Consider the following 17729-nt stretch of genomic DNA (forward strand, 5'->3'; position numbering starts at 1 on the left):
TACTTTGCAGTTGGAATGAGTGGCCTCCCAGTGTAATGCTGTGTATATCCTCCCTTTGTGGCATTGTGTTCCTCCATTGTTCATCCTGTAAAAATATTTCAGAAGTCTCATTCTGTGTGAAGTTAATAACTGCCTGGTTTGGAGAAAACCTTGAGCTGATCTCCACTTTGAAACGCCTTCCATGTAATGACTTGTAAACCCATTTATGTTTTTATCTGACTGCAGTCTGTCCTCATCCAAGTATCTTTAGCAGTTATGTTTTGTTCCAGTTTCATTTTTAATAGAGCTGATGTCTCAATGCTTTATGTGAGATGCCTTATCTTCCAGCTGTTGCAGAGGAGTGTATGTTTATAGGAGAGTTGTTCTGACCAAACGCTTAGTCAATGGATCCCCTTTCCTCCCTTTTAAAAAAAAATGGCATTATATACTTAGCCAGATTTCTACCATTTAATACTCACACAATGACAGAATCATAGAGCTGGAAGAGACTACAAGGGCCATAGAGTCCAACTCCTTTCTGCCATGCAAAAAGTACTCTCTACAGATGGCCATCCAGCCACTGTTTAAAAAGCTCCAAAGAAGGAGAACCCGCAACACTCCATGGCAGTTCTTCCTAATGTTGGCATGGAATTGCTTTTCCTGAGTTTGAATCCATTGCTCTGGGTCCTACTCTCTGGAGCAGCGGAAAGCAAGCCTGCTCCATCCTCATTATGCCTTCAAATGTTGAACTTGCCTATCATGTCACATCTTAACCTTCTCTTCCCCAGGCTAAACATACCCAGATCTCTAAGCGATTCCTCGTAGGGCTTGATGGTCTCCAGACCTTTCACCATTTTGGTCATCCTCCTCTGGACACTATCCATCTTTCTAATATCCCTCTTGAATTGTGGTGCCCATAACTGGACACAGGATTCCAGTTGTGGTCTGATCAAAGAAGAAAAGTCTGACACTATAACTTCCCTTGATTTAGATACTATACTACTGTTTATTGATCCAGATTAGATGATGATGATGACTATTACTATTTCTTAAAGCAACCAACCTAAGTTGAAGAGCATTTTCCTATTGAAGACCATCAAAATTCAGCCACCAATAAGGAAGCTCATGAGGCAAGGAGTTCCAAAGGACCAGGTCAGTTCCCAGAATCTGAGTTCCTCCACCCCTGAGTTATTACCAAGTATTTAAGATTTAAGGCAATGTTACGATATAACAGATAAATAGGTTTATGGCGGTGATGGAACTTCTAAAGTGTTTCAGAAGGTCTAGGAGGCACCAAAAAAAGGTATAGGCTGTGCTTAGAGAAAAATAGGAGAGGTAGAAAGTTTTGGGTGAGGAGAAAAGGCAGAAGAAAGTCAGGGTCTTGGAGAGGGAGGAGGAAAGACCTGAGAAACATGGCATGGTCTGAGTGTTGGACTAGGACACCAGGAATCCCCATTCAGCCATGGAAACACACAAGTCACATTCTCTCAACCTTAGAAGAAAGTAAGGGCAAACCTTCCCTCCCCTTCTTGGCAAGAATAAATCTTGACAAGAAAAGCCAAGGACAGTTCACCATGAGCTGGAACCAACCTTAGAAGCCCATAACTACCACAGAGGTGTGAGAAAAACCTGTTGGCTCTTCTGGATGCTGGATGTTGGCACCATTGGCCACTGCATCCCATCTGATCTCCTGTCTGACCAGTGGGGGCTGGTGCTTCCCATAGAATGGGGGCAGTGAATCTGCTCCAGGTTTACATCTGAATGTCAAAGGGCTGTCCAAGGTTTTGTCCCTGTATATTCCATCTTCCTTGGGCTTTGGAATGAGAGAAGTTGGAATAACAATTGGGATCAAAGATGGAGCAGGATCTATGGTCTTCTGGAGAGGAGCAGTGGAGCCTGATGTTAGAGTCCACAGGGCTAGTCTTTGAGTGGTGAGGTGGGTGAAAGGAATCCGCTCCAGAAACCAGGAGGGAAGATCTGGTCCCTTCCCCACTTCTCCCCCCATTCCTCCAAAGCAGCCTCACTTTCCCCGTTTAGTCAAATGCATTCCGCCTTGCTTGATGTCACATCCTCTTCCTCCAGCCTCTCCTCCACTCCCTGTGACTAGCCAGTGCCTTGCAAAAGCCTCCTCCCTCCTTTCCTCTTTCATTCCTTCCTTCCTTTCTCATTTCCTTCCTTTTTTCTCTCTCCCTTGATTTTTTTAAAACCCTCCCTGCTCCCAGCCCCTTCCACTCCTCCTTCCTCCTCCTCCCTTCCCCTTTGGAAGCCAACTTTTGGCAAGAACAGGGGGGGAATCCTCCTTTTTCTGGGCTCTTTTGACCCAGGGAGCCATTAAAAGGCAAAGGGAAAGAGGAGGAAAAAACGAAAGAAGAGAAAGAGGGAGGAAGAGTGAGAAGGAGAGAATATAGAGACAAGGAGAAGGGAGGGAGGCATCGAGAGAGGAAGGAAGGAAGGAAGGAAGGAAGGAAGGAAGGAAGGAAGGAAGGAAGGAAGAGATTGAGCAAGAAAGGAAGTAGAAGAGTGAGGAAGGAGAGAGAAGAAGGGAGGGATTGAGGAAGGGAGGGAGCGAAAGAGGGTGAGGAGGGAGGAAGAAAGACATTGAGGAAGGCAGAAAGTAAGGAAGAGGAAGGGAAGGAAGGAAGATATTGAGGAAATAAGGAAGAGGGGGAAGAAGGAAGAAAGGGAGAGAGGGAAGGAGGGAGGGAGGGTGAGGAGGAGAAAAGAAGATTAAGAAACTTGAAGGAAGGCAGGGAAGAAGGGGGAAGAGGGAGGGCAAGGAAGGAAAGAAGGAAGGAAGGAAAGAAGGTGAAAGAAGGGAGGGAAGAGGGGGAAGAGGGAGGGCAGGGAAGGAAGGAAGGAAAGAAGGAAGGAAGGAAAGAGAGAGAAGGGAGGGAAGAAGCGTGAGGAGGGAGGGCAAGAAGGAGGGAAGGAGGTTGGGAGAATCAGGAGAAAGGTGAAGAAAAGAAGGAAGGGCGAGAGAGGAAGGAAGGAAGGACCAGGAGGAAGGGGAAGGGACGAAGGAAGGAAGGAGAGGAAGGAGGCGAAGAAAGAGAGTGAGGAAGGAAGGAAGAGGGAGGAGAGAGGGGAAGAAAGAACGATCTTGAGGAGGGGGAGGAGGGAGGGAGGGAGGGGAGAGGCATAGAAAAGAGGGAGGGAGGGGAGAAGAGGCCAGCCTGCCAGAGAGCAGAGAGCAAGAGAGCGAGAGAGGCAGGGGATCCAGGCGGCGAAGATGCCCAGCGGAGGAGCCTCGGTGGCGCTGGGCTGTGGCTGCCCGGGGGGCTGCTGCTGCTGAAGGAAGCCCAGGCCCTCTCCTGCGGAGGCCCTGCTGCTGCTGCTGCTGCTGGGGCTGCTGCTGGTGGTGCTGAAGGCAGGGCGAGGGAGCAGAGGATCCAGTGCCGCCGCTGCCGCTGCTGGAGGACCCCCGCCTTCTATGCCAGTGGCTGAGCGCCCCAGCCATGCGACCCGCCAGCAAGCTCCTCAGCCTCCTCTTCCTGCTGCTGATGGGCACAGAGCTCACCCAAGTAGGTGCCATCGCCCCCCGGGCCCTTCCCTAGCCACCCCAAGCCCTCCTTCCCAGAAAGCCCAGGCAGCGGGAGGAGGGAGCCCTCCAAGCCCATCTCCTGCTGAAGACGTCCTCTTGAAGGCATCTCCCATCCCTTGGAAGACCAGGCCGGCCCTTGCATAGCTTCCCAGAAACCCCCCTTGGGTTGCCTTCTGCTCTCCCAAGGTCTCCATTCCTCCTACTCCTACTCCCTCCTTCCATCCAAAGGTCATCGGTGGATGGAGATACCTTGGTTGGTGGACCTGGGGGAGGTTCAGAGTAGGGTCACTCCAAGGAAGGAGTCATCCTTTTGTGGGTGTCCTAAGGTACCTCTCAAGCCAACCTCCCATAGCTCTCAACCTGCTGGAGATCCCACCCCTCCTTCCAACTTCAATTAAAAGTTGAAGTCCTGCCCCAAGGAAGTATGGAGACAACACAAGGCCCTCTGATAGCTTTCCTCCTACCATCCGTTCTTGGAGGTTCTCCAAGGTGCTGAGATGGGATCTGGGAGTTTCCTGGGCCTCCCCAGGTTGGGAGGGGTGGTCCATGATGGGGTGGAGGCATGGCTTGGAGGGGAAGTCCTTGGCAAAGCTGGCCTCAACTCTATTCCTCAGTGAAGGACCCTGGAGGAGAAGATGCACCTCAGGATGGATGACCTTTAAATATGAGAATGGCCAAAATCTATCTTCCTTCCTACCTACTCCCCCCCTTTTTTCCCCTTCGTTCCCTTCTCTCTCTCCCTCCTCCTTTCCCTCCATTGCCTTCCTTTGTTCCTCGCTTACTTTTTTTCATCCCTTTCTTCCCTCCATTCTTTGATTCTTACTTCTTTGTCCTTCCTCCCTTACTTTTTGGCTTGCATTCTTTCCTCCCTGCGTCCTTTTTGTTTGTTCTCTCTCTTCTTTCTGCCTTTTGTTTTATTTCCTGCATTCCTTCTTTCTTGCCCTCCTCCTCCTCCCTTTCTTTTTGTTTCATGGTGCTTTTGTTTCTACCTTTCTTCATTCCTTCTACCTTCCTTTTTCCCTTTCTTTCTTCTCTCCATCCTCCATACCTTCCTCTCCTTTCTCTTCCTCATTCTTTTCTTCTTACCCTCCTCCATTCCTTATCACCTTCCTTTTTACCTTCCTTCCTTTTCTTTCTTTTATTAATTTCTTTTCTTCCTACCCTCCTCCACTCCTTCTCACTTTCCTTTTTACCTTCCTTACTTTTCTTTCTTTTAGTCATTCTTTTCTTGCTACACTCCTTTATTCCTTCTTGCCTTCCTTTTTCCCTTCCTTCCTTCCTCCTCCTTCTTCTTTTCATTATTTGTTCCCTACTCTCTTTCATTTTTTCTTGCCTTCCTTTTTACCTTCCTTCCTTCTCTTTCGTTTTTGTATTCTTTTCTTCCTAACTTCCTTCCTTTGTTTCCACCTCTCCTGTAACCTGTCATATGACCTTATCTTTACTGTACCCCAAAAGGGAATATTAGGGTGTCGGTTGGGTGCCTTTGCCGAAATAGAATGCTTTATGTATCCTTCTGTGCCATGTGCTGGGCATCTGGGAACCACTCACTTTTTCACATTTGCAGGAGGTAACTCTTCCCAATCCCATACATTAAATGACTTTTTCATCTGAATTGATTTGGATGGGGGGGACCTTATTTTGAAGAGTGTTCTCCCATTCCACCATTCAAATGACATAAGAAATGGACATGTGTGTGTCTCTGTGTGTGTCCCAACATTTATCATCTACAGAGGAACAAAAAGAGAAGAAAAGGACCTTCTCTTAAAAGCACCAGGAGCTGATGCTTTATGTCCTTCCCAACTCCCTCTTCTGTGTTAACAAAGATCTCATTCTCTTATTCTTTCCCTTTTGTTTTCTTTCTCCTGCTTCCTTTTGAATCTGAAATGTGCCGGAAAAAGCATCTCTTTGAAAGTGCTTAGAGCGCAGGCCTGTGAATAATACAGAAGACTGTGTGTGTATATGTCTCTGCCTGTGGTATTATTCTGATCTTCATTCTTATCATTACTGTTATTATTAAGAGGCTGAAAGGTGTCTAGAGATTTTATACCAGGGGTCCTTTGGACCAGACTGGACGGATCGCAGCAACCTTGTCTCTGACAGCGATGCGAAATCATGTGTGTCTGTATGTTTGTGTGGCAAGAGGAAGGAGAACTGTGCCCATCGGGAAGAGCTGCGCATGCACCAGGACTGGACAAAGCAGGGGTGAAACGTCCAAGCCTTGTCTGGAAACTGCCACACAGAGCGCATGTTCCTTTGGCTATTAATGAGCTGATAATAATTGCAATAATGTGACCCCCGCTGTCTTTTCTGGTGCCTTTTTGGACTTGGTCTCTCCACGCTGTGCAGTATATGCACTCTTTCCCTTGATCTCTCCATGGGTTTTTCATCCCCATGTGCTGAGCAGCCTCTTGCCAGGGTCTTTTCCCAGTAGGGGACTTCCAATTTCAGACTGACTGATATCCTTTCCCCTGCTGCCCCTCAAACTGCAGGGCATGTCTTTTTCTATGATCCAGAGATGCCTATCGTCCTCCCCACCCACCATGAAATGGACCCCCAAGGGCAATGCATAGAGATGGTGTCCATCAAGGCAAGAGTCTCCACCTTGCTTTCTCTCGGCACATAGGATTGGAAAAGGGAGAGGAAGGTAGAAAGGGAGCTAAGCCTTGTTGGAAACCACAGGGCGGGAGGTGAATTTCAAAAGGGATTCCTAACTCATTAATCCTAACAGTAATCCTATTATCAGTCCCAACTAGAATAAATCTATTGAATTAATGGGATTATTGTTGTTGCGTCCCTTCAGATTATTTCTGATTTATGGCAACCCTAAGGGTGTTTTATTGGCAAGATATTGCCTTCCTCTCTGGCTGAAAGAGTTTGGCTTCCCAAAGGCCCTCCAGTAGGTTTCCATGGCCAAGCAGGGATTTAAAACCACATTTCCCAGGGTGCACCAGTGACTCCCAAACTTTGGTCCTCCAGATGATATGGATTTCAGCTCCCAGAATTCCTGGCTCTTAGCCAAGCTGGCTGGGGCTTCTGGGAGCTGAAGTCCAAAATACTAAGAAGACCTAAGTTTGGAAATCTCTGACCATACTGTAGAAAAAATGAGATCTGACACCACTTTTAAGTGCTGTAGTTCCATCCTAGAGAATCCTGGGATTTATAGTTTTAATAGGTCTTTACCTTTCTCTGCCAAAGAGCACTGGCGCCTTGCAAAACTACAAGCCCCAAGATTCTGTAGGATGGAGTCATGGCTCTTTAAATGGTGTCAAACTGCATTATTTAAAGTGTGGGTGCACCCCTAGTCTAACACTTAAAACACTATGCCACACTGGCTATCTATCCATCCATCCATCCATCCATCCAATATATAGTCTTCTGTTTTCTTTGTACAGGATCTAAGCCAGCTTCTTCTTGTTGTTGTTGTTGTTGTTGTGTGCCTTCAAGTTGTTTCCAGTTTATGGCAATCCTAAGGCAACCCTACCATATGTTTTTCTTGGCACTTTTTTTAGTAGGTTTGCCATTGCCATGAGGCTGAGAGAGTGTGACTTGCCCAAGGTCACCCAGTGGCTTTTCATGACTGAGCAGGGAACTAAGCCCATTGAATCAACATGTTGCATGATGAATCAACACCTAGATAGATCCCATGAATACAATGAGCTTACTCTGGGATGAACAGTAAGATGCAGGCCACTGAGTTAGGAATTGCTGAATGGTTTGTATTGAGCTGTGGGTTGAATCCTATCATTAGTCTCAGCTACAGAAGACCCCTAAAGGCACCAGATCCTATCTGATCCTGAAAGATAAGCAAGGTCAGTCCTGATTAGTACTTGGATGGGAGACCACCAACAAATAACGGTTGCTGTAGGTTATATTTCTGAGGAAATATATGGTAAAACTACATCTGAGGATTCCTTGCCTAAGGAAACCCTCTGAAATTCATGGGGTCGCCATAAGTAAACAGGTAACTTGAAAACGCATACATAGTAGACACATTACATTCATAGGATTTTCCTGTGTATTGCGATATCATTCAACAAATCATCACTCATTCTCCTGAACCTTATTGCTAGTGCCCAGCAGAGTGGCCCCATTATATTAAACATGATCTGTCTGTCTATCTATCTATCTGTCTATCTATCTATCTATCTAAAAATGATGTTTAGCTGCATACAGAAAGATAGTAAGGAGGGTGCCAGGCTAGTTTCTCTGGGCAGGGAATTCCAGAGCCCAGGAACAGCCACAAAGAAGGCCCTGTGTCCCATGTTCCAATAAATATACCTGCGAGAGTTAAGGGACAGACAGCAGGGATTCCCCAGAAGATCTCAAAACATGGCCAGGTTCATATGTGAGTGTACACTCTGCCCAGAAATGGAGAGGCATAGGCCATGAAATAATTGATTTAATGAGATGATGATCATAATGAGGATGAGGATGTGGATGATTTTTACAATTTTCATCAGATAAACCATCTTCATCATTATGATTTCAGGATCATAGCATCCTAGAATTGGAAGAGACCACAAGGGCCATTCTGCCCAACCCCCTGCCATGCAGGAACTCTCAGTCAAAGCATAGCTGATAGATGGGTTTTTTGGGCTATGGGGCCATGTTCTAGAAGAGTTTATTCCTGACGTTGCACCTGCATCTGTGGTTGGCATTTTCAAAGGCAAAGATACCAGCCACAGATGCAAGCGAAACATCAGGAATAAGCTCTTGTAGAACATGGCCACATTTCTCCATGTTCTCTGCCCAAGCAGGTCGACCCAACGATAATCACTGATTTAGATGGGTCATGATGGGGAACACCATTGAATCCTGACACATGGGTGACTCTATGGATGGGGGGCATAAGGAGGTGCTTCAACCAATCAAAAATTATGCCCCCCATGAAATGTTATTTGAGTCTCAAATTTAAAGTATTTTATTGCTGCTGCTGCTGCTGTTGTTGTTGTTGTGTGCCTTCATCTCCAACTTATGGCGAACCTAAAGGGGTTTCTAGGCAAGTTTTTGCAGATGGGGTGTCCCATTGCCCTCCTCTGAGGCTAAGAGAATGTGGCTTGGCCTAGGTCACCTAGTGGGTTTCATGGCCATGCCAGGATTTCAACCCTAGTCTCCAGAGTCATAGTCCAATGCTCAAACCACTACAACAGGCTGTATTTCAGTAACTTAAAACTTCATTTGAGCACTTAGAAATACAGTTTAAGCATACAGAAAGAAAAAAAAAGGGCAGGCAATGTTACCAAGGGAATGGAAATACAATAAATAGAAGAGAGAAGTTGGTGACATGGGTTTTCATAGACTGCAGTCTATGAAATCAGAGGAAGTAGACTCAAGTCTACAAAAGCTCATGCTACCAACTTCTCTCTTTCAGTTAGTCCCAAACGTGCTTCAAGATGCCTTCCCATACTGATGTTCCAGACTGACACGACTATATCTTTGAATAAATGGAGGTGTTCCTGGTGTGAATGATTATTCAATGTATCTTTAATGCTAGAAATCTGGGGACTGATGGAAAATTTCATGGGGGGGGGGCAGAATTCTTATTTGGGATAATGTTGTCATTCCTCATATACACACAGAGAGATAGCTTATACCTCTGGGTCCATGCAGCCTTTGAGAAGTTGCAATGTGACCCTAGGATCCTCAATAACATCCCAAAGACCTTTGAACTCCCTGAAAAGAAATCAGAAGAATGTCTTCCTTGGAGAGTGGTGGAGTCTCCTTCCTTGGAAGTCTTTAAGCAGGGGCTGTCGGGAATGCTTTGATTGAGAGTTCCTGCATGGCAGGGATTTGGACTGGATGGCCCTTATGGTCTCTTCCAATTCTATGATCGCTAAAAATGGTCAAAATGTTGTTATGTTCAAGGCTGTTGTAGGGCCTTGTACATCACCCTCCCCAAAACAGTCCAAAAGGTGACAGAAAGTGATCCCACGTGGTCCACGCCATCTGCTGATGATGAATTCACTATTGGTTGGGGATAGCATGAAAGGAACTATCCATGATGCTAAACAACCATCGCCGCCGCCACCCCAAAATATTCAAGCTGCTTTGATAGTTCTTTTCAAGTCTTAAATCAAACCTAGATGAGATTCACCATTCTACTCTCATGGATGCCACCAGCTGTGGAGTATGGGATCCATGAGTCCATCAATGCCACTCCACAAGATCTGATCCTCTTTAATCTGAAGATATGTGGCAGAAAGTGGGATGTAAAACAATTTTAAAGGGATTCTCATGGGAGTAGTCTTGGTTTCCTGCATTTGTTCTTGGTGTTCTCCTTGTAGGCCTCTTGAATGGCCACACTGTAGTATCTCCTTTAGTGTAGAAATGGGAAGTGTTTTCATATTTATTCCATGTGAGTTCAACAATGAACTATGGCCTACAAAACCTATACAAGTCATCCCTCCACACTTGCGAGTCAAGTGTTTGTAGATTTCATTATTTGCCCATAAGGAAAATAATGTTCTCTTTAAGCATCTGTAGGTCCTCCAGTGTGATTCTGTGGTCAACATTCAGTGGATGTTGACCACAGAGTCATGCAGATGGACCTCCAGATGCCTAGAAAAGTGAGTCTATATTGATTGTTTTTCCACTTTTGCAGGGTGGGACTGTGCCCCTAAATTATTGTAGTTTGCTATATTTTCCCATATGAGCTCACCTAGGTTCTGAGACCTTCCAGAGGTGCGATTTTCCTCGTTCTGACATCTTCACAAGTACATTTAGTGGTGACACGTGGGAGGGCTTTCACAGTGGCCTTTTCCAAGGCTATGCGGCTCTCCACCAAGGAAAGATTAGGCAATATTTCTTCCAGAAATCCAAAGGCTGCATAGTTCCAACTAGAATAAACTGCTAATAGCTGTTATTGTCTCAGTGGTTTGAGTGCTGGACTAAGACCCTGGAGGCCAGGGTTCGATTCCCAGCTTGGCCAAGAAACCCACTGGGTGACCTTGGGCAAGTCATACTCTCTCAGCCTCAGGGGAAGGCAATGATAAGCCCCCTCTGAACAAATCTTGCCAAGAAAACCCCATGATAGGTTTGCCTTAGGGTCGCCATAAGTCAGCAACAACCATTATAAAAGTGTCCTATAAAAGACGGATGCTTCATTTTTTTAAAACTGTGTTATTTTTAAAACTCGGTGACTTTTCCCTACTACTGTTTGTTTAACTGCACTTCAGCATGAAGTCATTTTGTCTGCTTTTTACTTTAGAATGACTTTTCCTCCTTTTTTTGTATCTGCTATTCATCTTGTTCTGAGTCACCTTGAGTCCTGGGAGAACGTCCTGATAGAAATCCAATAAGCAAACAAAATTAGTAATAATTGCAACAAACTTAAGTAAATGGGACCCCCCCATGTGACATATACTCCCTCCGTTCTGTCCACACACAAAGACATGTTAAACACACCCTCTCTCTCTTACACACACACACACAACTTTTACACATTCATGCAAACAAAAAAGACACACACATTGAGAAAAAGAGAGCCACTGCCTTGAGGTGGACTTCTCAAAGCGGCAGCTGAGCTGGGAGCCATTTTCGTACTCATGTCCTATTTCTCTTGGTAGGATCTTACTTGATGCTCCACACGGAGAGGTTCAGAAAGCCATAGATGGCCCACAGTCTGTAAGTCTCTGTGCCTTGCAAGGTGTGTCGAGTGACACACCTCAGAAGGTGCGTCAATTGACGGGCATGAAGTTCCATCTCTCCACTCCCAAAGGCAATTAAGAGGTGTGCAACCTCAATTTCAGGAGTTGCATGTGGCTTCTGCTTCTCTGTGCTTCACCAGATGGTCACCATGACTTACTTGATCACTGGGTGCTTTCCAGGATTCCTATATATCTTCCCCTGCCCCAGTCTGAAAGGTGGCAGTGCTTTAACCTTGGTTGGTGTCAAGAAGAAGTTTGAGCAAAATATGGTGGCATTTTGGATGTGTGTCCATGCATTGTGTGCCTTCAAGTCATTTTTTTTTTTTATTATGGCAGCCCTAAGGTTGCCTATCACAGAGTTTTCTTGACTAAGGAAAACTGCCTTCCCTGGAGGTTTTGTTGTTATTCTTGTTTTGTACCTCTAAGTCATTTCTGACTTATGGCGACCCTATCATGGGGTTTTCTTGGCAAGTTTCTTCAGGGGTTTGCCATTGCCTTTCTCTGAGGCTGAGAGTGCAACTTTACCAAGGTCCCCCAGTGGATTTTGGTGTCCGAGCAGAGATTTGAACCCCACTCAAACCACTACCCCACATTGGCTCTTCCACTACCCTTTTCCCACCCAGCTCTAGAGATGTTGTCTGACACTGAATTTGGCACTTTGGATCTCAAGTAGGTCCTTCTGTCTTCTTCTAAAGAAGTAAAACTGTCCATCAATCATTCTGAATTGTCCAGACTGGATGTACATATACTGTTTATCTGAATTTGTCGGTCAGCTTAAGTGTCTTCTCCACTCCAGGCTGCAGCTTCTCTAGCATCTTGGCTCATGCTTCTGACCCAGAGTTTGGGTGGGGAGTTATTTTGGAGGACTGCAGTTCACAGAATCACCCAGCCAGCATGATCACTGTAGGATTCTGTGAGTTGTAGTTCTCCGAAGTAACTTTTTTCCAGCTTGGCTGTGATTGTATACTGGAGAACATGTTCTCCAAATGAAACCTGAGGCATGATTCTCCAACCGAAGGTCTAAGAAGCACTTCTACTGTTCTCCATTGCTCCCCTTTCCTTGGTTCCCATACCTTCCACCCTCCGTGCCTTGCAAAGACTCAGAAATTGAAGGAGCCTTTATTTCTATTTTCCATCCTTTCCTCAACACATTCTGATCCCTGGTCTCTGCAGGAGCTCTGGCTTTCCATTCCTCATGCTCAACTGGCACGTTTTGTCCTTGGCCATGGCTTCATCACTGGCTCCACCTGAATGCCTTGCCTCCTGCAATTGGTTTCATTTCAATGCCACATTCACATTTCCACATCCATTGGCTTTGGACAGCTTTTCACTGGTGCCACCTCCTTCCTTCTGAGAACCAGCCAAGGGAAGGCTGCGTCGTCACTGACCTTTGAAGGCAGCGAACATGTTTGTCAGCCGAGGGGGAGAGCTTTGTCTTTGTTTGTGACAGCTCCAGAAACGTGGCTCGGTGCAGCAATATTTATTCGACGTTGGGAGCAGATGGAACAGGCTGTTCAACTGAGTGGGAAGCATCTTTCTTCCATACATGGGCTCTTCGGCTGTAGCCTGTTTCATAAGAAAGAGGAGGGGGGATGGCCTCTTGAGATAGGAACCAATGGTCTCTCCGAATACCAATGATTCCTTCTCAGCATCTCACGAAAAAACTGAAGCCTTACCTCCTGGCTGGCTTGAGAACATTATTGTTCTATCTTTTCAGCTCTAAACTCCAATAACATACCTTCCATCTATCTTGAATTGGCAAGGACACTCCTGATTAATCCTCTGCCATCCCACTTTCTCCGTGTCCTGTTTTCCTTCCCCTCTTGGACATTAAAATTTGAATGTTAATTCTAATGCAAAATTCTAATAGAGTTGGACCCCTTGGTTCCCCTTGATGCAGCTTCTTCTTGATGAAGGAGCAAACATTGAATATAGCATGTGTTATCTCTTAGAGATACAGCATGGTGTAGTGGTTTGAGTATTGGACCACAACTGTGGAAACCAGGGTTTGATTCTCAGCTCAGCCATGAAACCCACATATACTCTCAACTTCATGGGAAGGCAATGGCAACCTCCTCTGATCATATCTTGCCAAGAAAACCCATGATAGGGTCACAACAGTTATGTCTTATCAAAACTGTAGTGCAGCAACAGAAACATGTTAAAGTAGTTGGAAACATTGTTAAGGCTGTCTTCAAGAATCCTGGTATTTGCAGTTTGGTGAAGGACTAAGTATTCCCTGCCAGAAAACTCTTCCCAAGGTTGCCCAAGAAGAGCTCTTTGTCCTCAGCTTACTTTCATTGCTGCACACTGAATTCAAAGTGCAAAAAAGTTTGCGCTGTATTATCTCAATAGTGGAAGAGGAGAGGGTGAATCTTTTCGTTCCCAAAAGGCTCAGGCAAAAGCAAACTGCTGCAGCATCTCCTAGTATGGCTGTTCTCCCTCATTGATAACTTTTGCCATCTTGATCTCCATCTGATGTTGTTTGGCGGTACAAGTCCTGATTTTCATCTGCAAAATGTTAATTAAAAAGTGATATATACCCTCAAGAGGCAAGCTCAATGAGCTCACAAGATACAGAAATAAAAGGCAGTTGTAGTGGTGACATTCATTACAAATAAATATATGAAACTACACTGCAAGGAAGTGTGATGCCCTTTTCTGAATGACAGTTCCTGGAATTTGTTGTCGTTGCGTTCCTTCAAGTCGTTTCCGACTTATGGTGATCCTAAGGCAAATCCAACACAGGGTTTTGGTGGCAAGATTTGGCAAGGGAGTTTTGCCATTGCCTTCCCCTAAAGCTGAGAGAGTGTGACTGTATCCATTTATCTTCACCCCTCTTCTCAGGGTCCCCTGGGAATTGTAGTACAAGGAAAAGATGCCACGTTTCCATGAATTCCAGTTTATTTATTCGGATGTAAGGCAAGACATGACTCTTTTCCAGAGGTTTCTGCATGCCTCACCAGAGAACAAGAGCCTAGCCCAGGTTTCCATAAGATGGATCCCTGCCAGTTCAAGGCTGCTGCCATACTGCAGAATTAATGCATTTCGACACTGCTTTAACTATCATGGCCCCATCCCGTGGAATCCTGGGATTTGTAGTTTTTCATGGCACCAGAGCTCTCTGAGAGAGAAGGTTAAGTAGCTCTAAAGTGACAAATCCCAGAATTCTGTAGCATGGAGCCATGGCAGTTAAAGTGGTGTCAAACTGCATTAATTCTGCCGCGTAGATGCGGCCAAAGTGGTATGAAACCATGTAGTGTAGAAACACTCAGGCTGATCTTCTGTCAGTTAGTCCCAGGCTGGAGCCATTGAAGGAACTGTTGTGTGTCAACACACAAGTAAATCCAGTTTATTTAAATGGTTGAACTGTAGTCAAGACTCACTAGGAACTAGGCTCCAGAATGTCAACCCATTCTCAGGCTACCTTTGGGTTAGTAGGTCAGAGAAGTGATCTAGAGCTTTCTGAAAGCAAGTCCTAAACCCCTCACCAAACTGCAAATCCCAGATTTCCTGAATACAACCTGAACAATTAACATCGTTTCAAAGCACTGCGACATGTTTCTGTTACTGTGCTACAGTTCTGATAAGATATAACAAGTGCTATTAAATGTTTTTCCCCTGCAAGTGTTAACATTAGAAGGTGTCCAAATTGTCTATTCATTGACTTGATGCCCATTGCGGTTCCTTCCATCTCTAAGATTCTAAGGCTGCATCTGCACTGCAGAAATAATGCAGTTTGACACCGCTTGAAATGCCATGGCTCCATCCTATGAAATCCTGGGGTTTGTAATTTGTTGTGGCACCAGGCCTCTCTTATAGAGAAGGATAAACGCCTCACTAAACTGCAAATCCCAGAATGCTATAGCATGGAGCCATAGCAGTACAGACGTAGTCTTGGTCTCAAGTAAACTAGACCGACTGAATCCATGAGACTTCCCTCTGTATTTATTTACGATGCAACAGTTGATATAATGGATCTACTCTAGCTGGGGCTACTAATAGGATTCGTGCCATAATAGCCTTATCCATCACGCAAACATACCAATTCCTTCAAGCAAAAAATGCCATTAAATATTTAAGGGTACCATTAAAATAGCGGGTTGCTATTGATTCCTTTTGGAAGCATGTTTGGTCCCTCGGAGAATAAGTCTGAGCCATGGGTGGACCAGTTAAAACTACAGAGGCTGTGTGTCTTTGGTTAGAAAACCTCATCGCTGGAAATGTGATTTAATGCGACCTATTTTCATTCTTTTTGCTACCCAAAATGGGGGGGGGGGGACCTTGCCAGTGGTGAAAGGAACTTCTATAGCTAGAAGTTGTCTCGCTTGAAGAAAGTGTGTGAGTTTTAGTTTACCTTTTCCTCCTGAAGGTCTTTGTGGGTTTTCTCCCTCCTCTTTTTCATGGAGTCTTCGGATATCTCAGACTCCTGGGAAGGTCATACTTTCTGTTGTACTGTAGTAATAAAGAAACTGCTACCCAATTTGGCTTCTATTGACTTTCATTCCCCAAGACGCAGTCCAAAATTATCTCCAGCTTGGTTAATATAAAAAACTATATGACTCCTGTCTGTTTCCCACCAACCAGAAACCTGTGGTTTTTTGCCTAAGGGTATGAAACAGTTCTTATAAGAGTTGGATTTTATATTTTCCAAACATGGGAGGAGGAGATGAACCCAGATTTCTTTGTTGCTTCCCCTCAGCAACACATTAAAACAGTGACCCTCCAGATTGTGTTGGACTACAACTCCCAGCAGCCCCAGCCAGAATAACCAATGAGAAAGAATGCTGGAAAGTGTTGTTCAGCAACATCTGGAAGGCCAGTCGGTTCCCACCCATGCATTAAAATAACTGCATGCTACGTAAAACCTAAATACACAGAAGCTTCTAATGGTAGAATTTTAAAACTATATAGACAGGACAGGAAAAGAAAACATTTGCTATTCATTTTTATATGTCATCTTAAGAGCAATGCTTTGATGCTTTCCTGCAAAGGATTTATTCCTCCTCCTCCATCTTTTTTTCCAAGACTAAAGTCATTGCTGTTTCTCTCTCTCATGCCCACATTCATGCACACACACTTATTATACACACACTGTAACCAAAGTGTGTGTGTTTTTCCAGATACGTATGGGCTTAATTTGTGTCAAATTTCAGTTCTGGACCAATGGGATTTTAATACCAGGGTGAACTGGTACTAATAAAATCCCTAGTGTAGCCTAAATACCCCAAAGGCACCAGATCCGTCCTGATCTTGGAAGCTAAGTAGGGTCATCCCAGCTTAGTATTTGTATAGGAGACCACCAACTAATATCAGGTGCTGTAGGCTGTTTTTCAGAGAAAGGAGCTGGCAAAACCACCTCTGAGTGTTCCTTGCCTAAGAAAATCCTATGATATTCATGTGGTCACCATAAGTCGACAGGCGACTTGAAGGAATACACATATTCATTGGCGCAAGTACTTAAGAAGATAGAGGTTCATTGTTGTAGCTACATCTGAGCATACGGGATCTCAGCCAAAGTTTTAGCTTTTGTAAAAAAAATGCACATATTTTTGTATGTAAAAATGCACAATGCATATATATATATTTGGATGAGATTGACTGATGATTGATTGATTGATTGATTGATTGTGGCAAAAACATTTTGGCCCATTCAGGAAGTACCAAAGCGAGTGGATAATCAAATTCTGTTCGCTGTAGAGAAGCAGGGTCATATAATGCATAATTAGTTTAGTTCTTCATATTAATGCATTAATTCAATGACAAAGGCACAACTGCATGGTAGCAGGATTGTCACTTGACTATTGTTGGTTAAAGTAGTGGTGTAAGTTTGGCTGGCACCCTGTTATTGATATCTACTGATGAGCTTTTTCAGTCATTGCAAAAGGAGGAATTCACTACTTCTCTACGCAATGACCCAAGCCTTTGCGAGACTCGCCTTTTCACTGCAAGTCTATTTCATGGATAGGAGAGAGCCAACACCATTAGAAAAGTATTGCCTGGCTACATCCCTATAACCTGACATAAGTTGTATCCACACTGCAAAATCAATGCAGTTTGATGCTGCTTTAATTGCCATGGCTGAATGCTCTGGAATTCTGGGATTTGCATTTTTGTGAGCTCTTTAACCTACTCCGTCAGTAAGCTCTGGTGCCACAACAAACTACAAATCCTGGGATCCAATAACATTGAGCCATGACAGTTAAAGTGGTGTCAAACAGCATTAATTTTGTAATGTGCCAGCAGCTTAAAGACTGGCTGGAGGTCTGCAAAAGTGGAGGAGGAAATGTATTATTATTAATAGTAGTAGTACACTTGTCCCTCCATGTTCGCTAGGGTTAGGAATCTCTAGGAATCTCTAGGCCATCCAGTGCAACTCTGTGGTCGACGTCTGACAGACACTGACCATAGAACTGCACTGGAGGAGCTGCAAATGCCTAGTAGAGTATTCTGTCTAGGAATCTCTAGGTCTTTCAGTGCAACATTTAGCTAAAGTTGACCATAGAGATGCGTTGGAGGACCGAGATATTCCTAGAGAGGACATATTAATCAAATCCGTGAAT

General features: G+C 44.7%; 1 protein-coding gene across 1 annotated transcript in view; it reads left to right on the plus strand.

Annotated features, from left to right (window-relative positions):
• Positions 1 to 3132: 3132 nt before the first annotated feature.
• OLFM1 (olfactomedin 1) overlaps positions 3133 to 17729 on the plus strand; it is a 56943-nt gene continuing 42346 nt past the window's right edge. The window contains exon 1 of the mRNA XM_042479397.1: positions 3133 to 3500. Within this exon, the coding sequence (XP_042335331.1) occupies positions 3435 to 3500 (66 nt within the window). The 5' untranslated portion in view covers positions 3133 to 3434. The remainder of the gene's footprint in view (positions 3501 to 17729) is intronic.

This window comes from Sceloporus undulatus, chromosome 7 (assembly GCF_019175285.1).
Source record: "Sceloporus undulatus isolate JIND9_A2432 ecotype Alabama chromosome 7, SceUnd_v1.1, whole genome shotgun sequence".
In the NCBI taxonomy this organism is placed as follows: Eukaryota; Metazoa; Chordata; class Lepidosauria; order Squamata; family Phrynosomatidae; genus Sceloporus; species Sceloporus undulatus.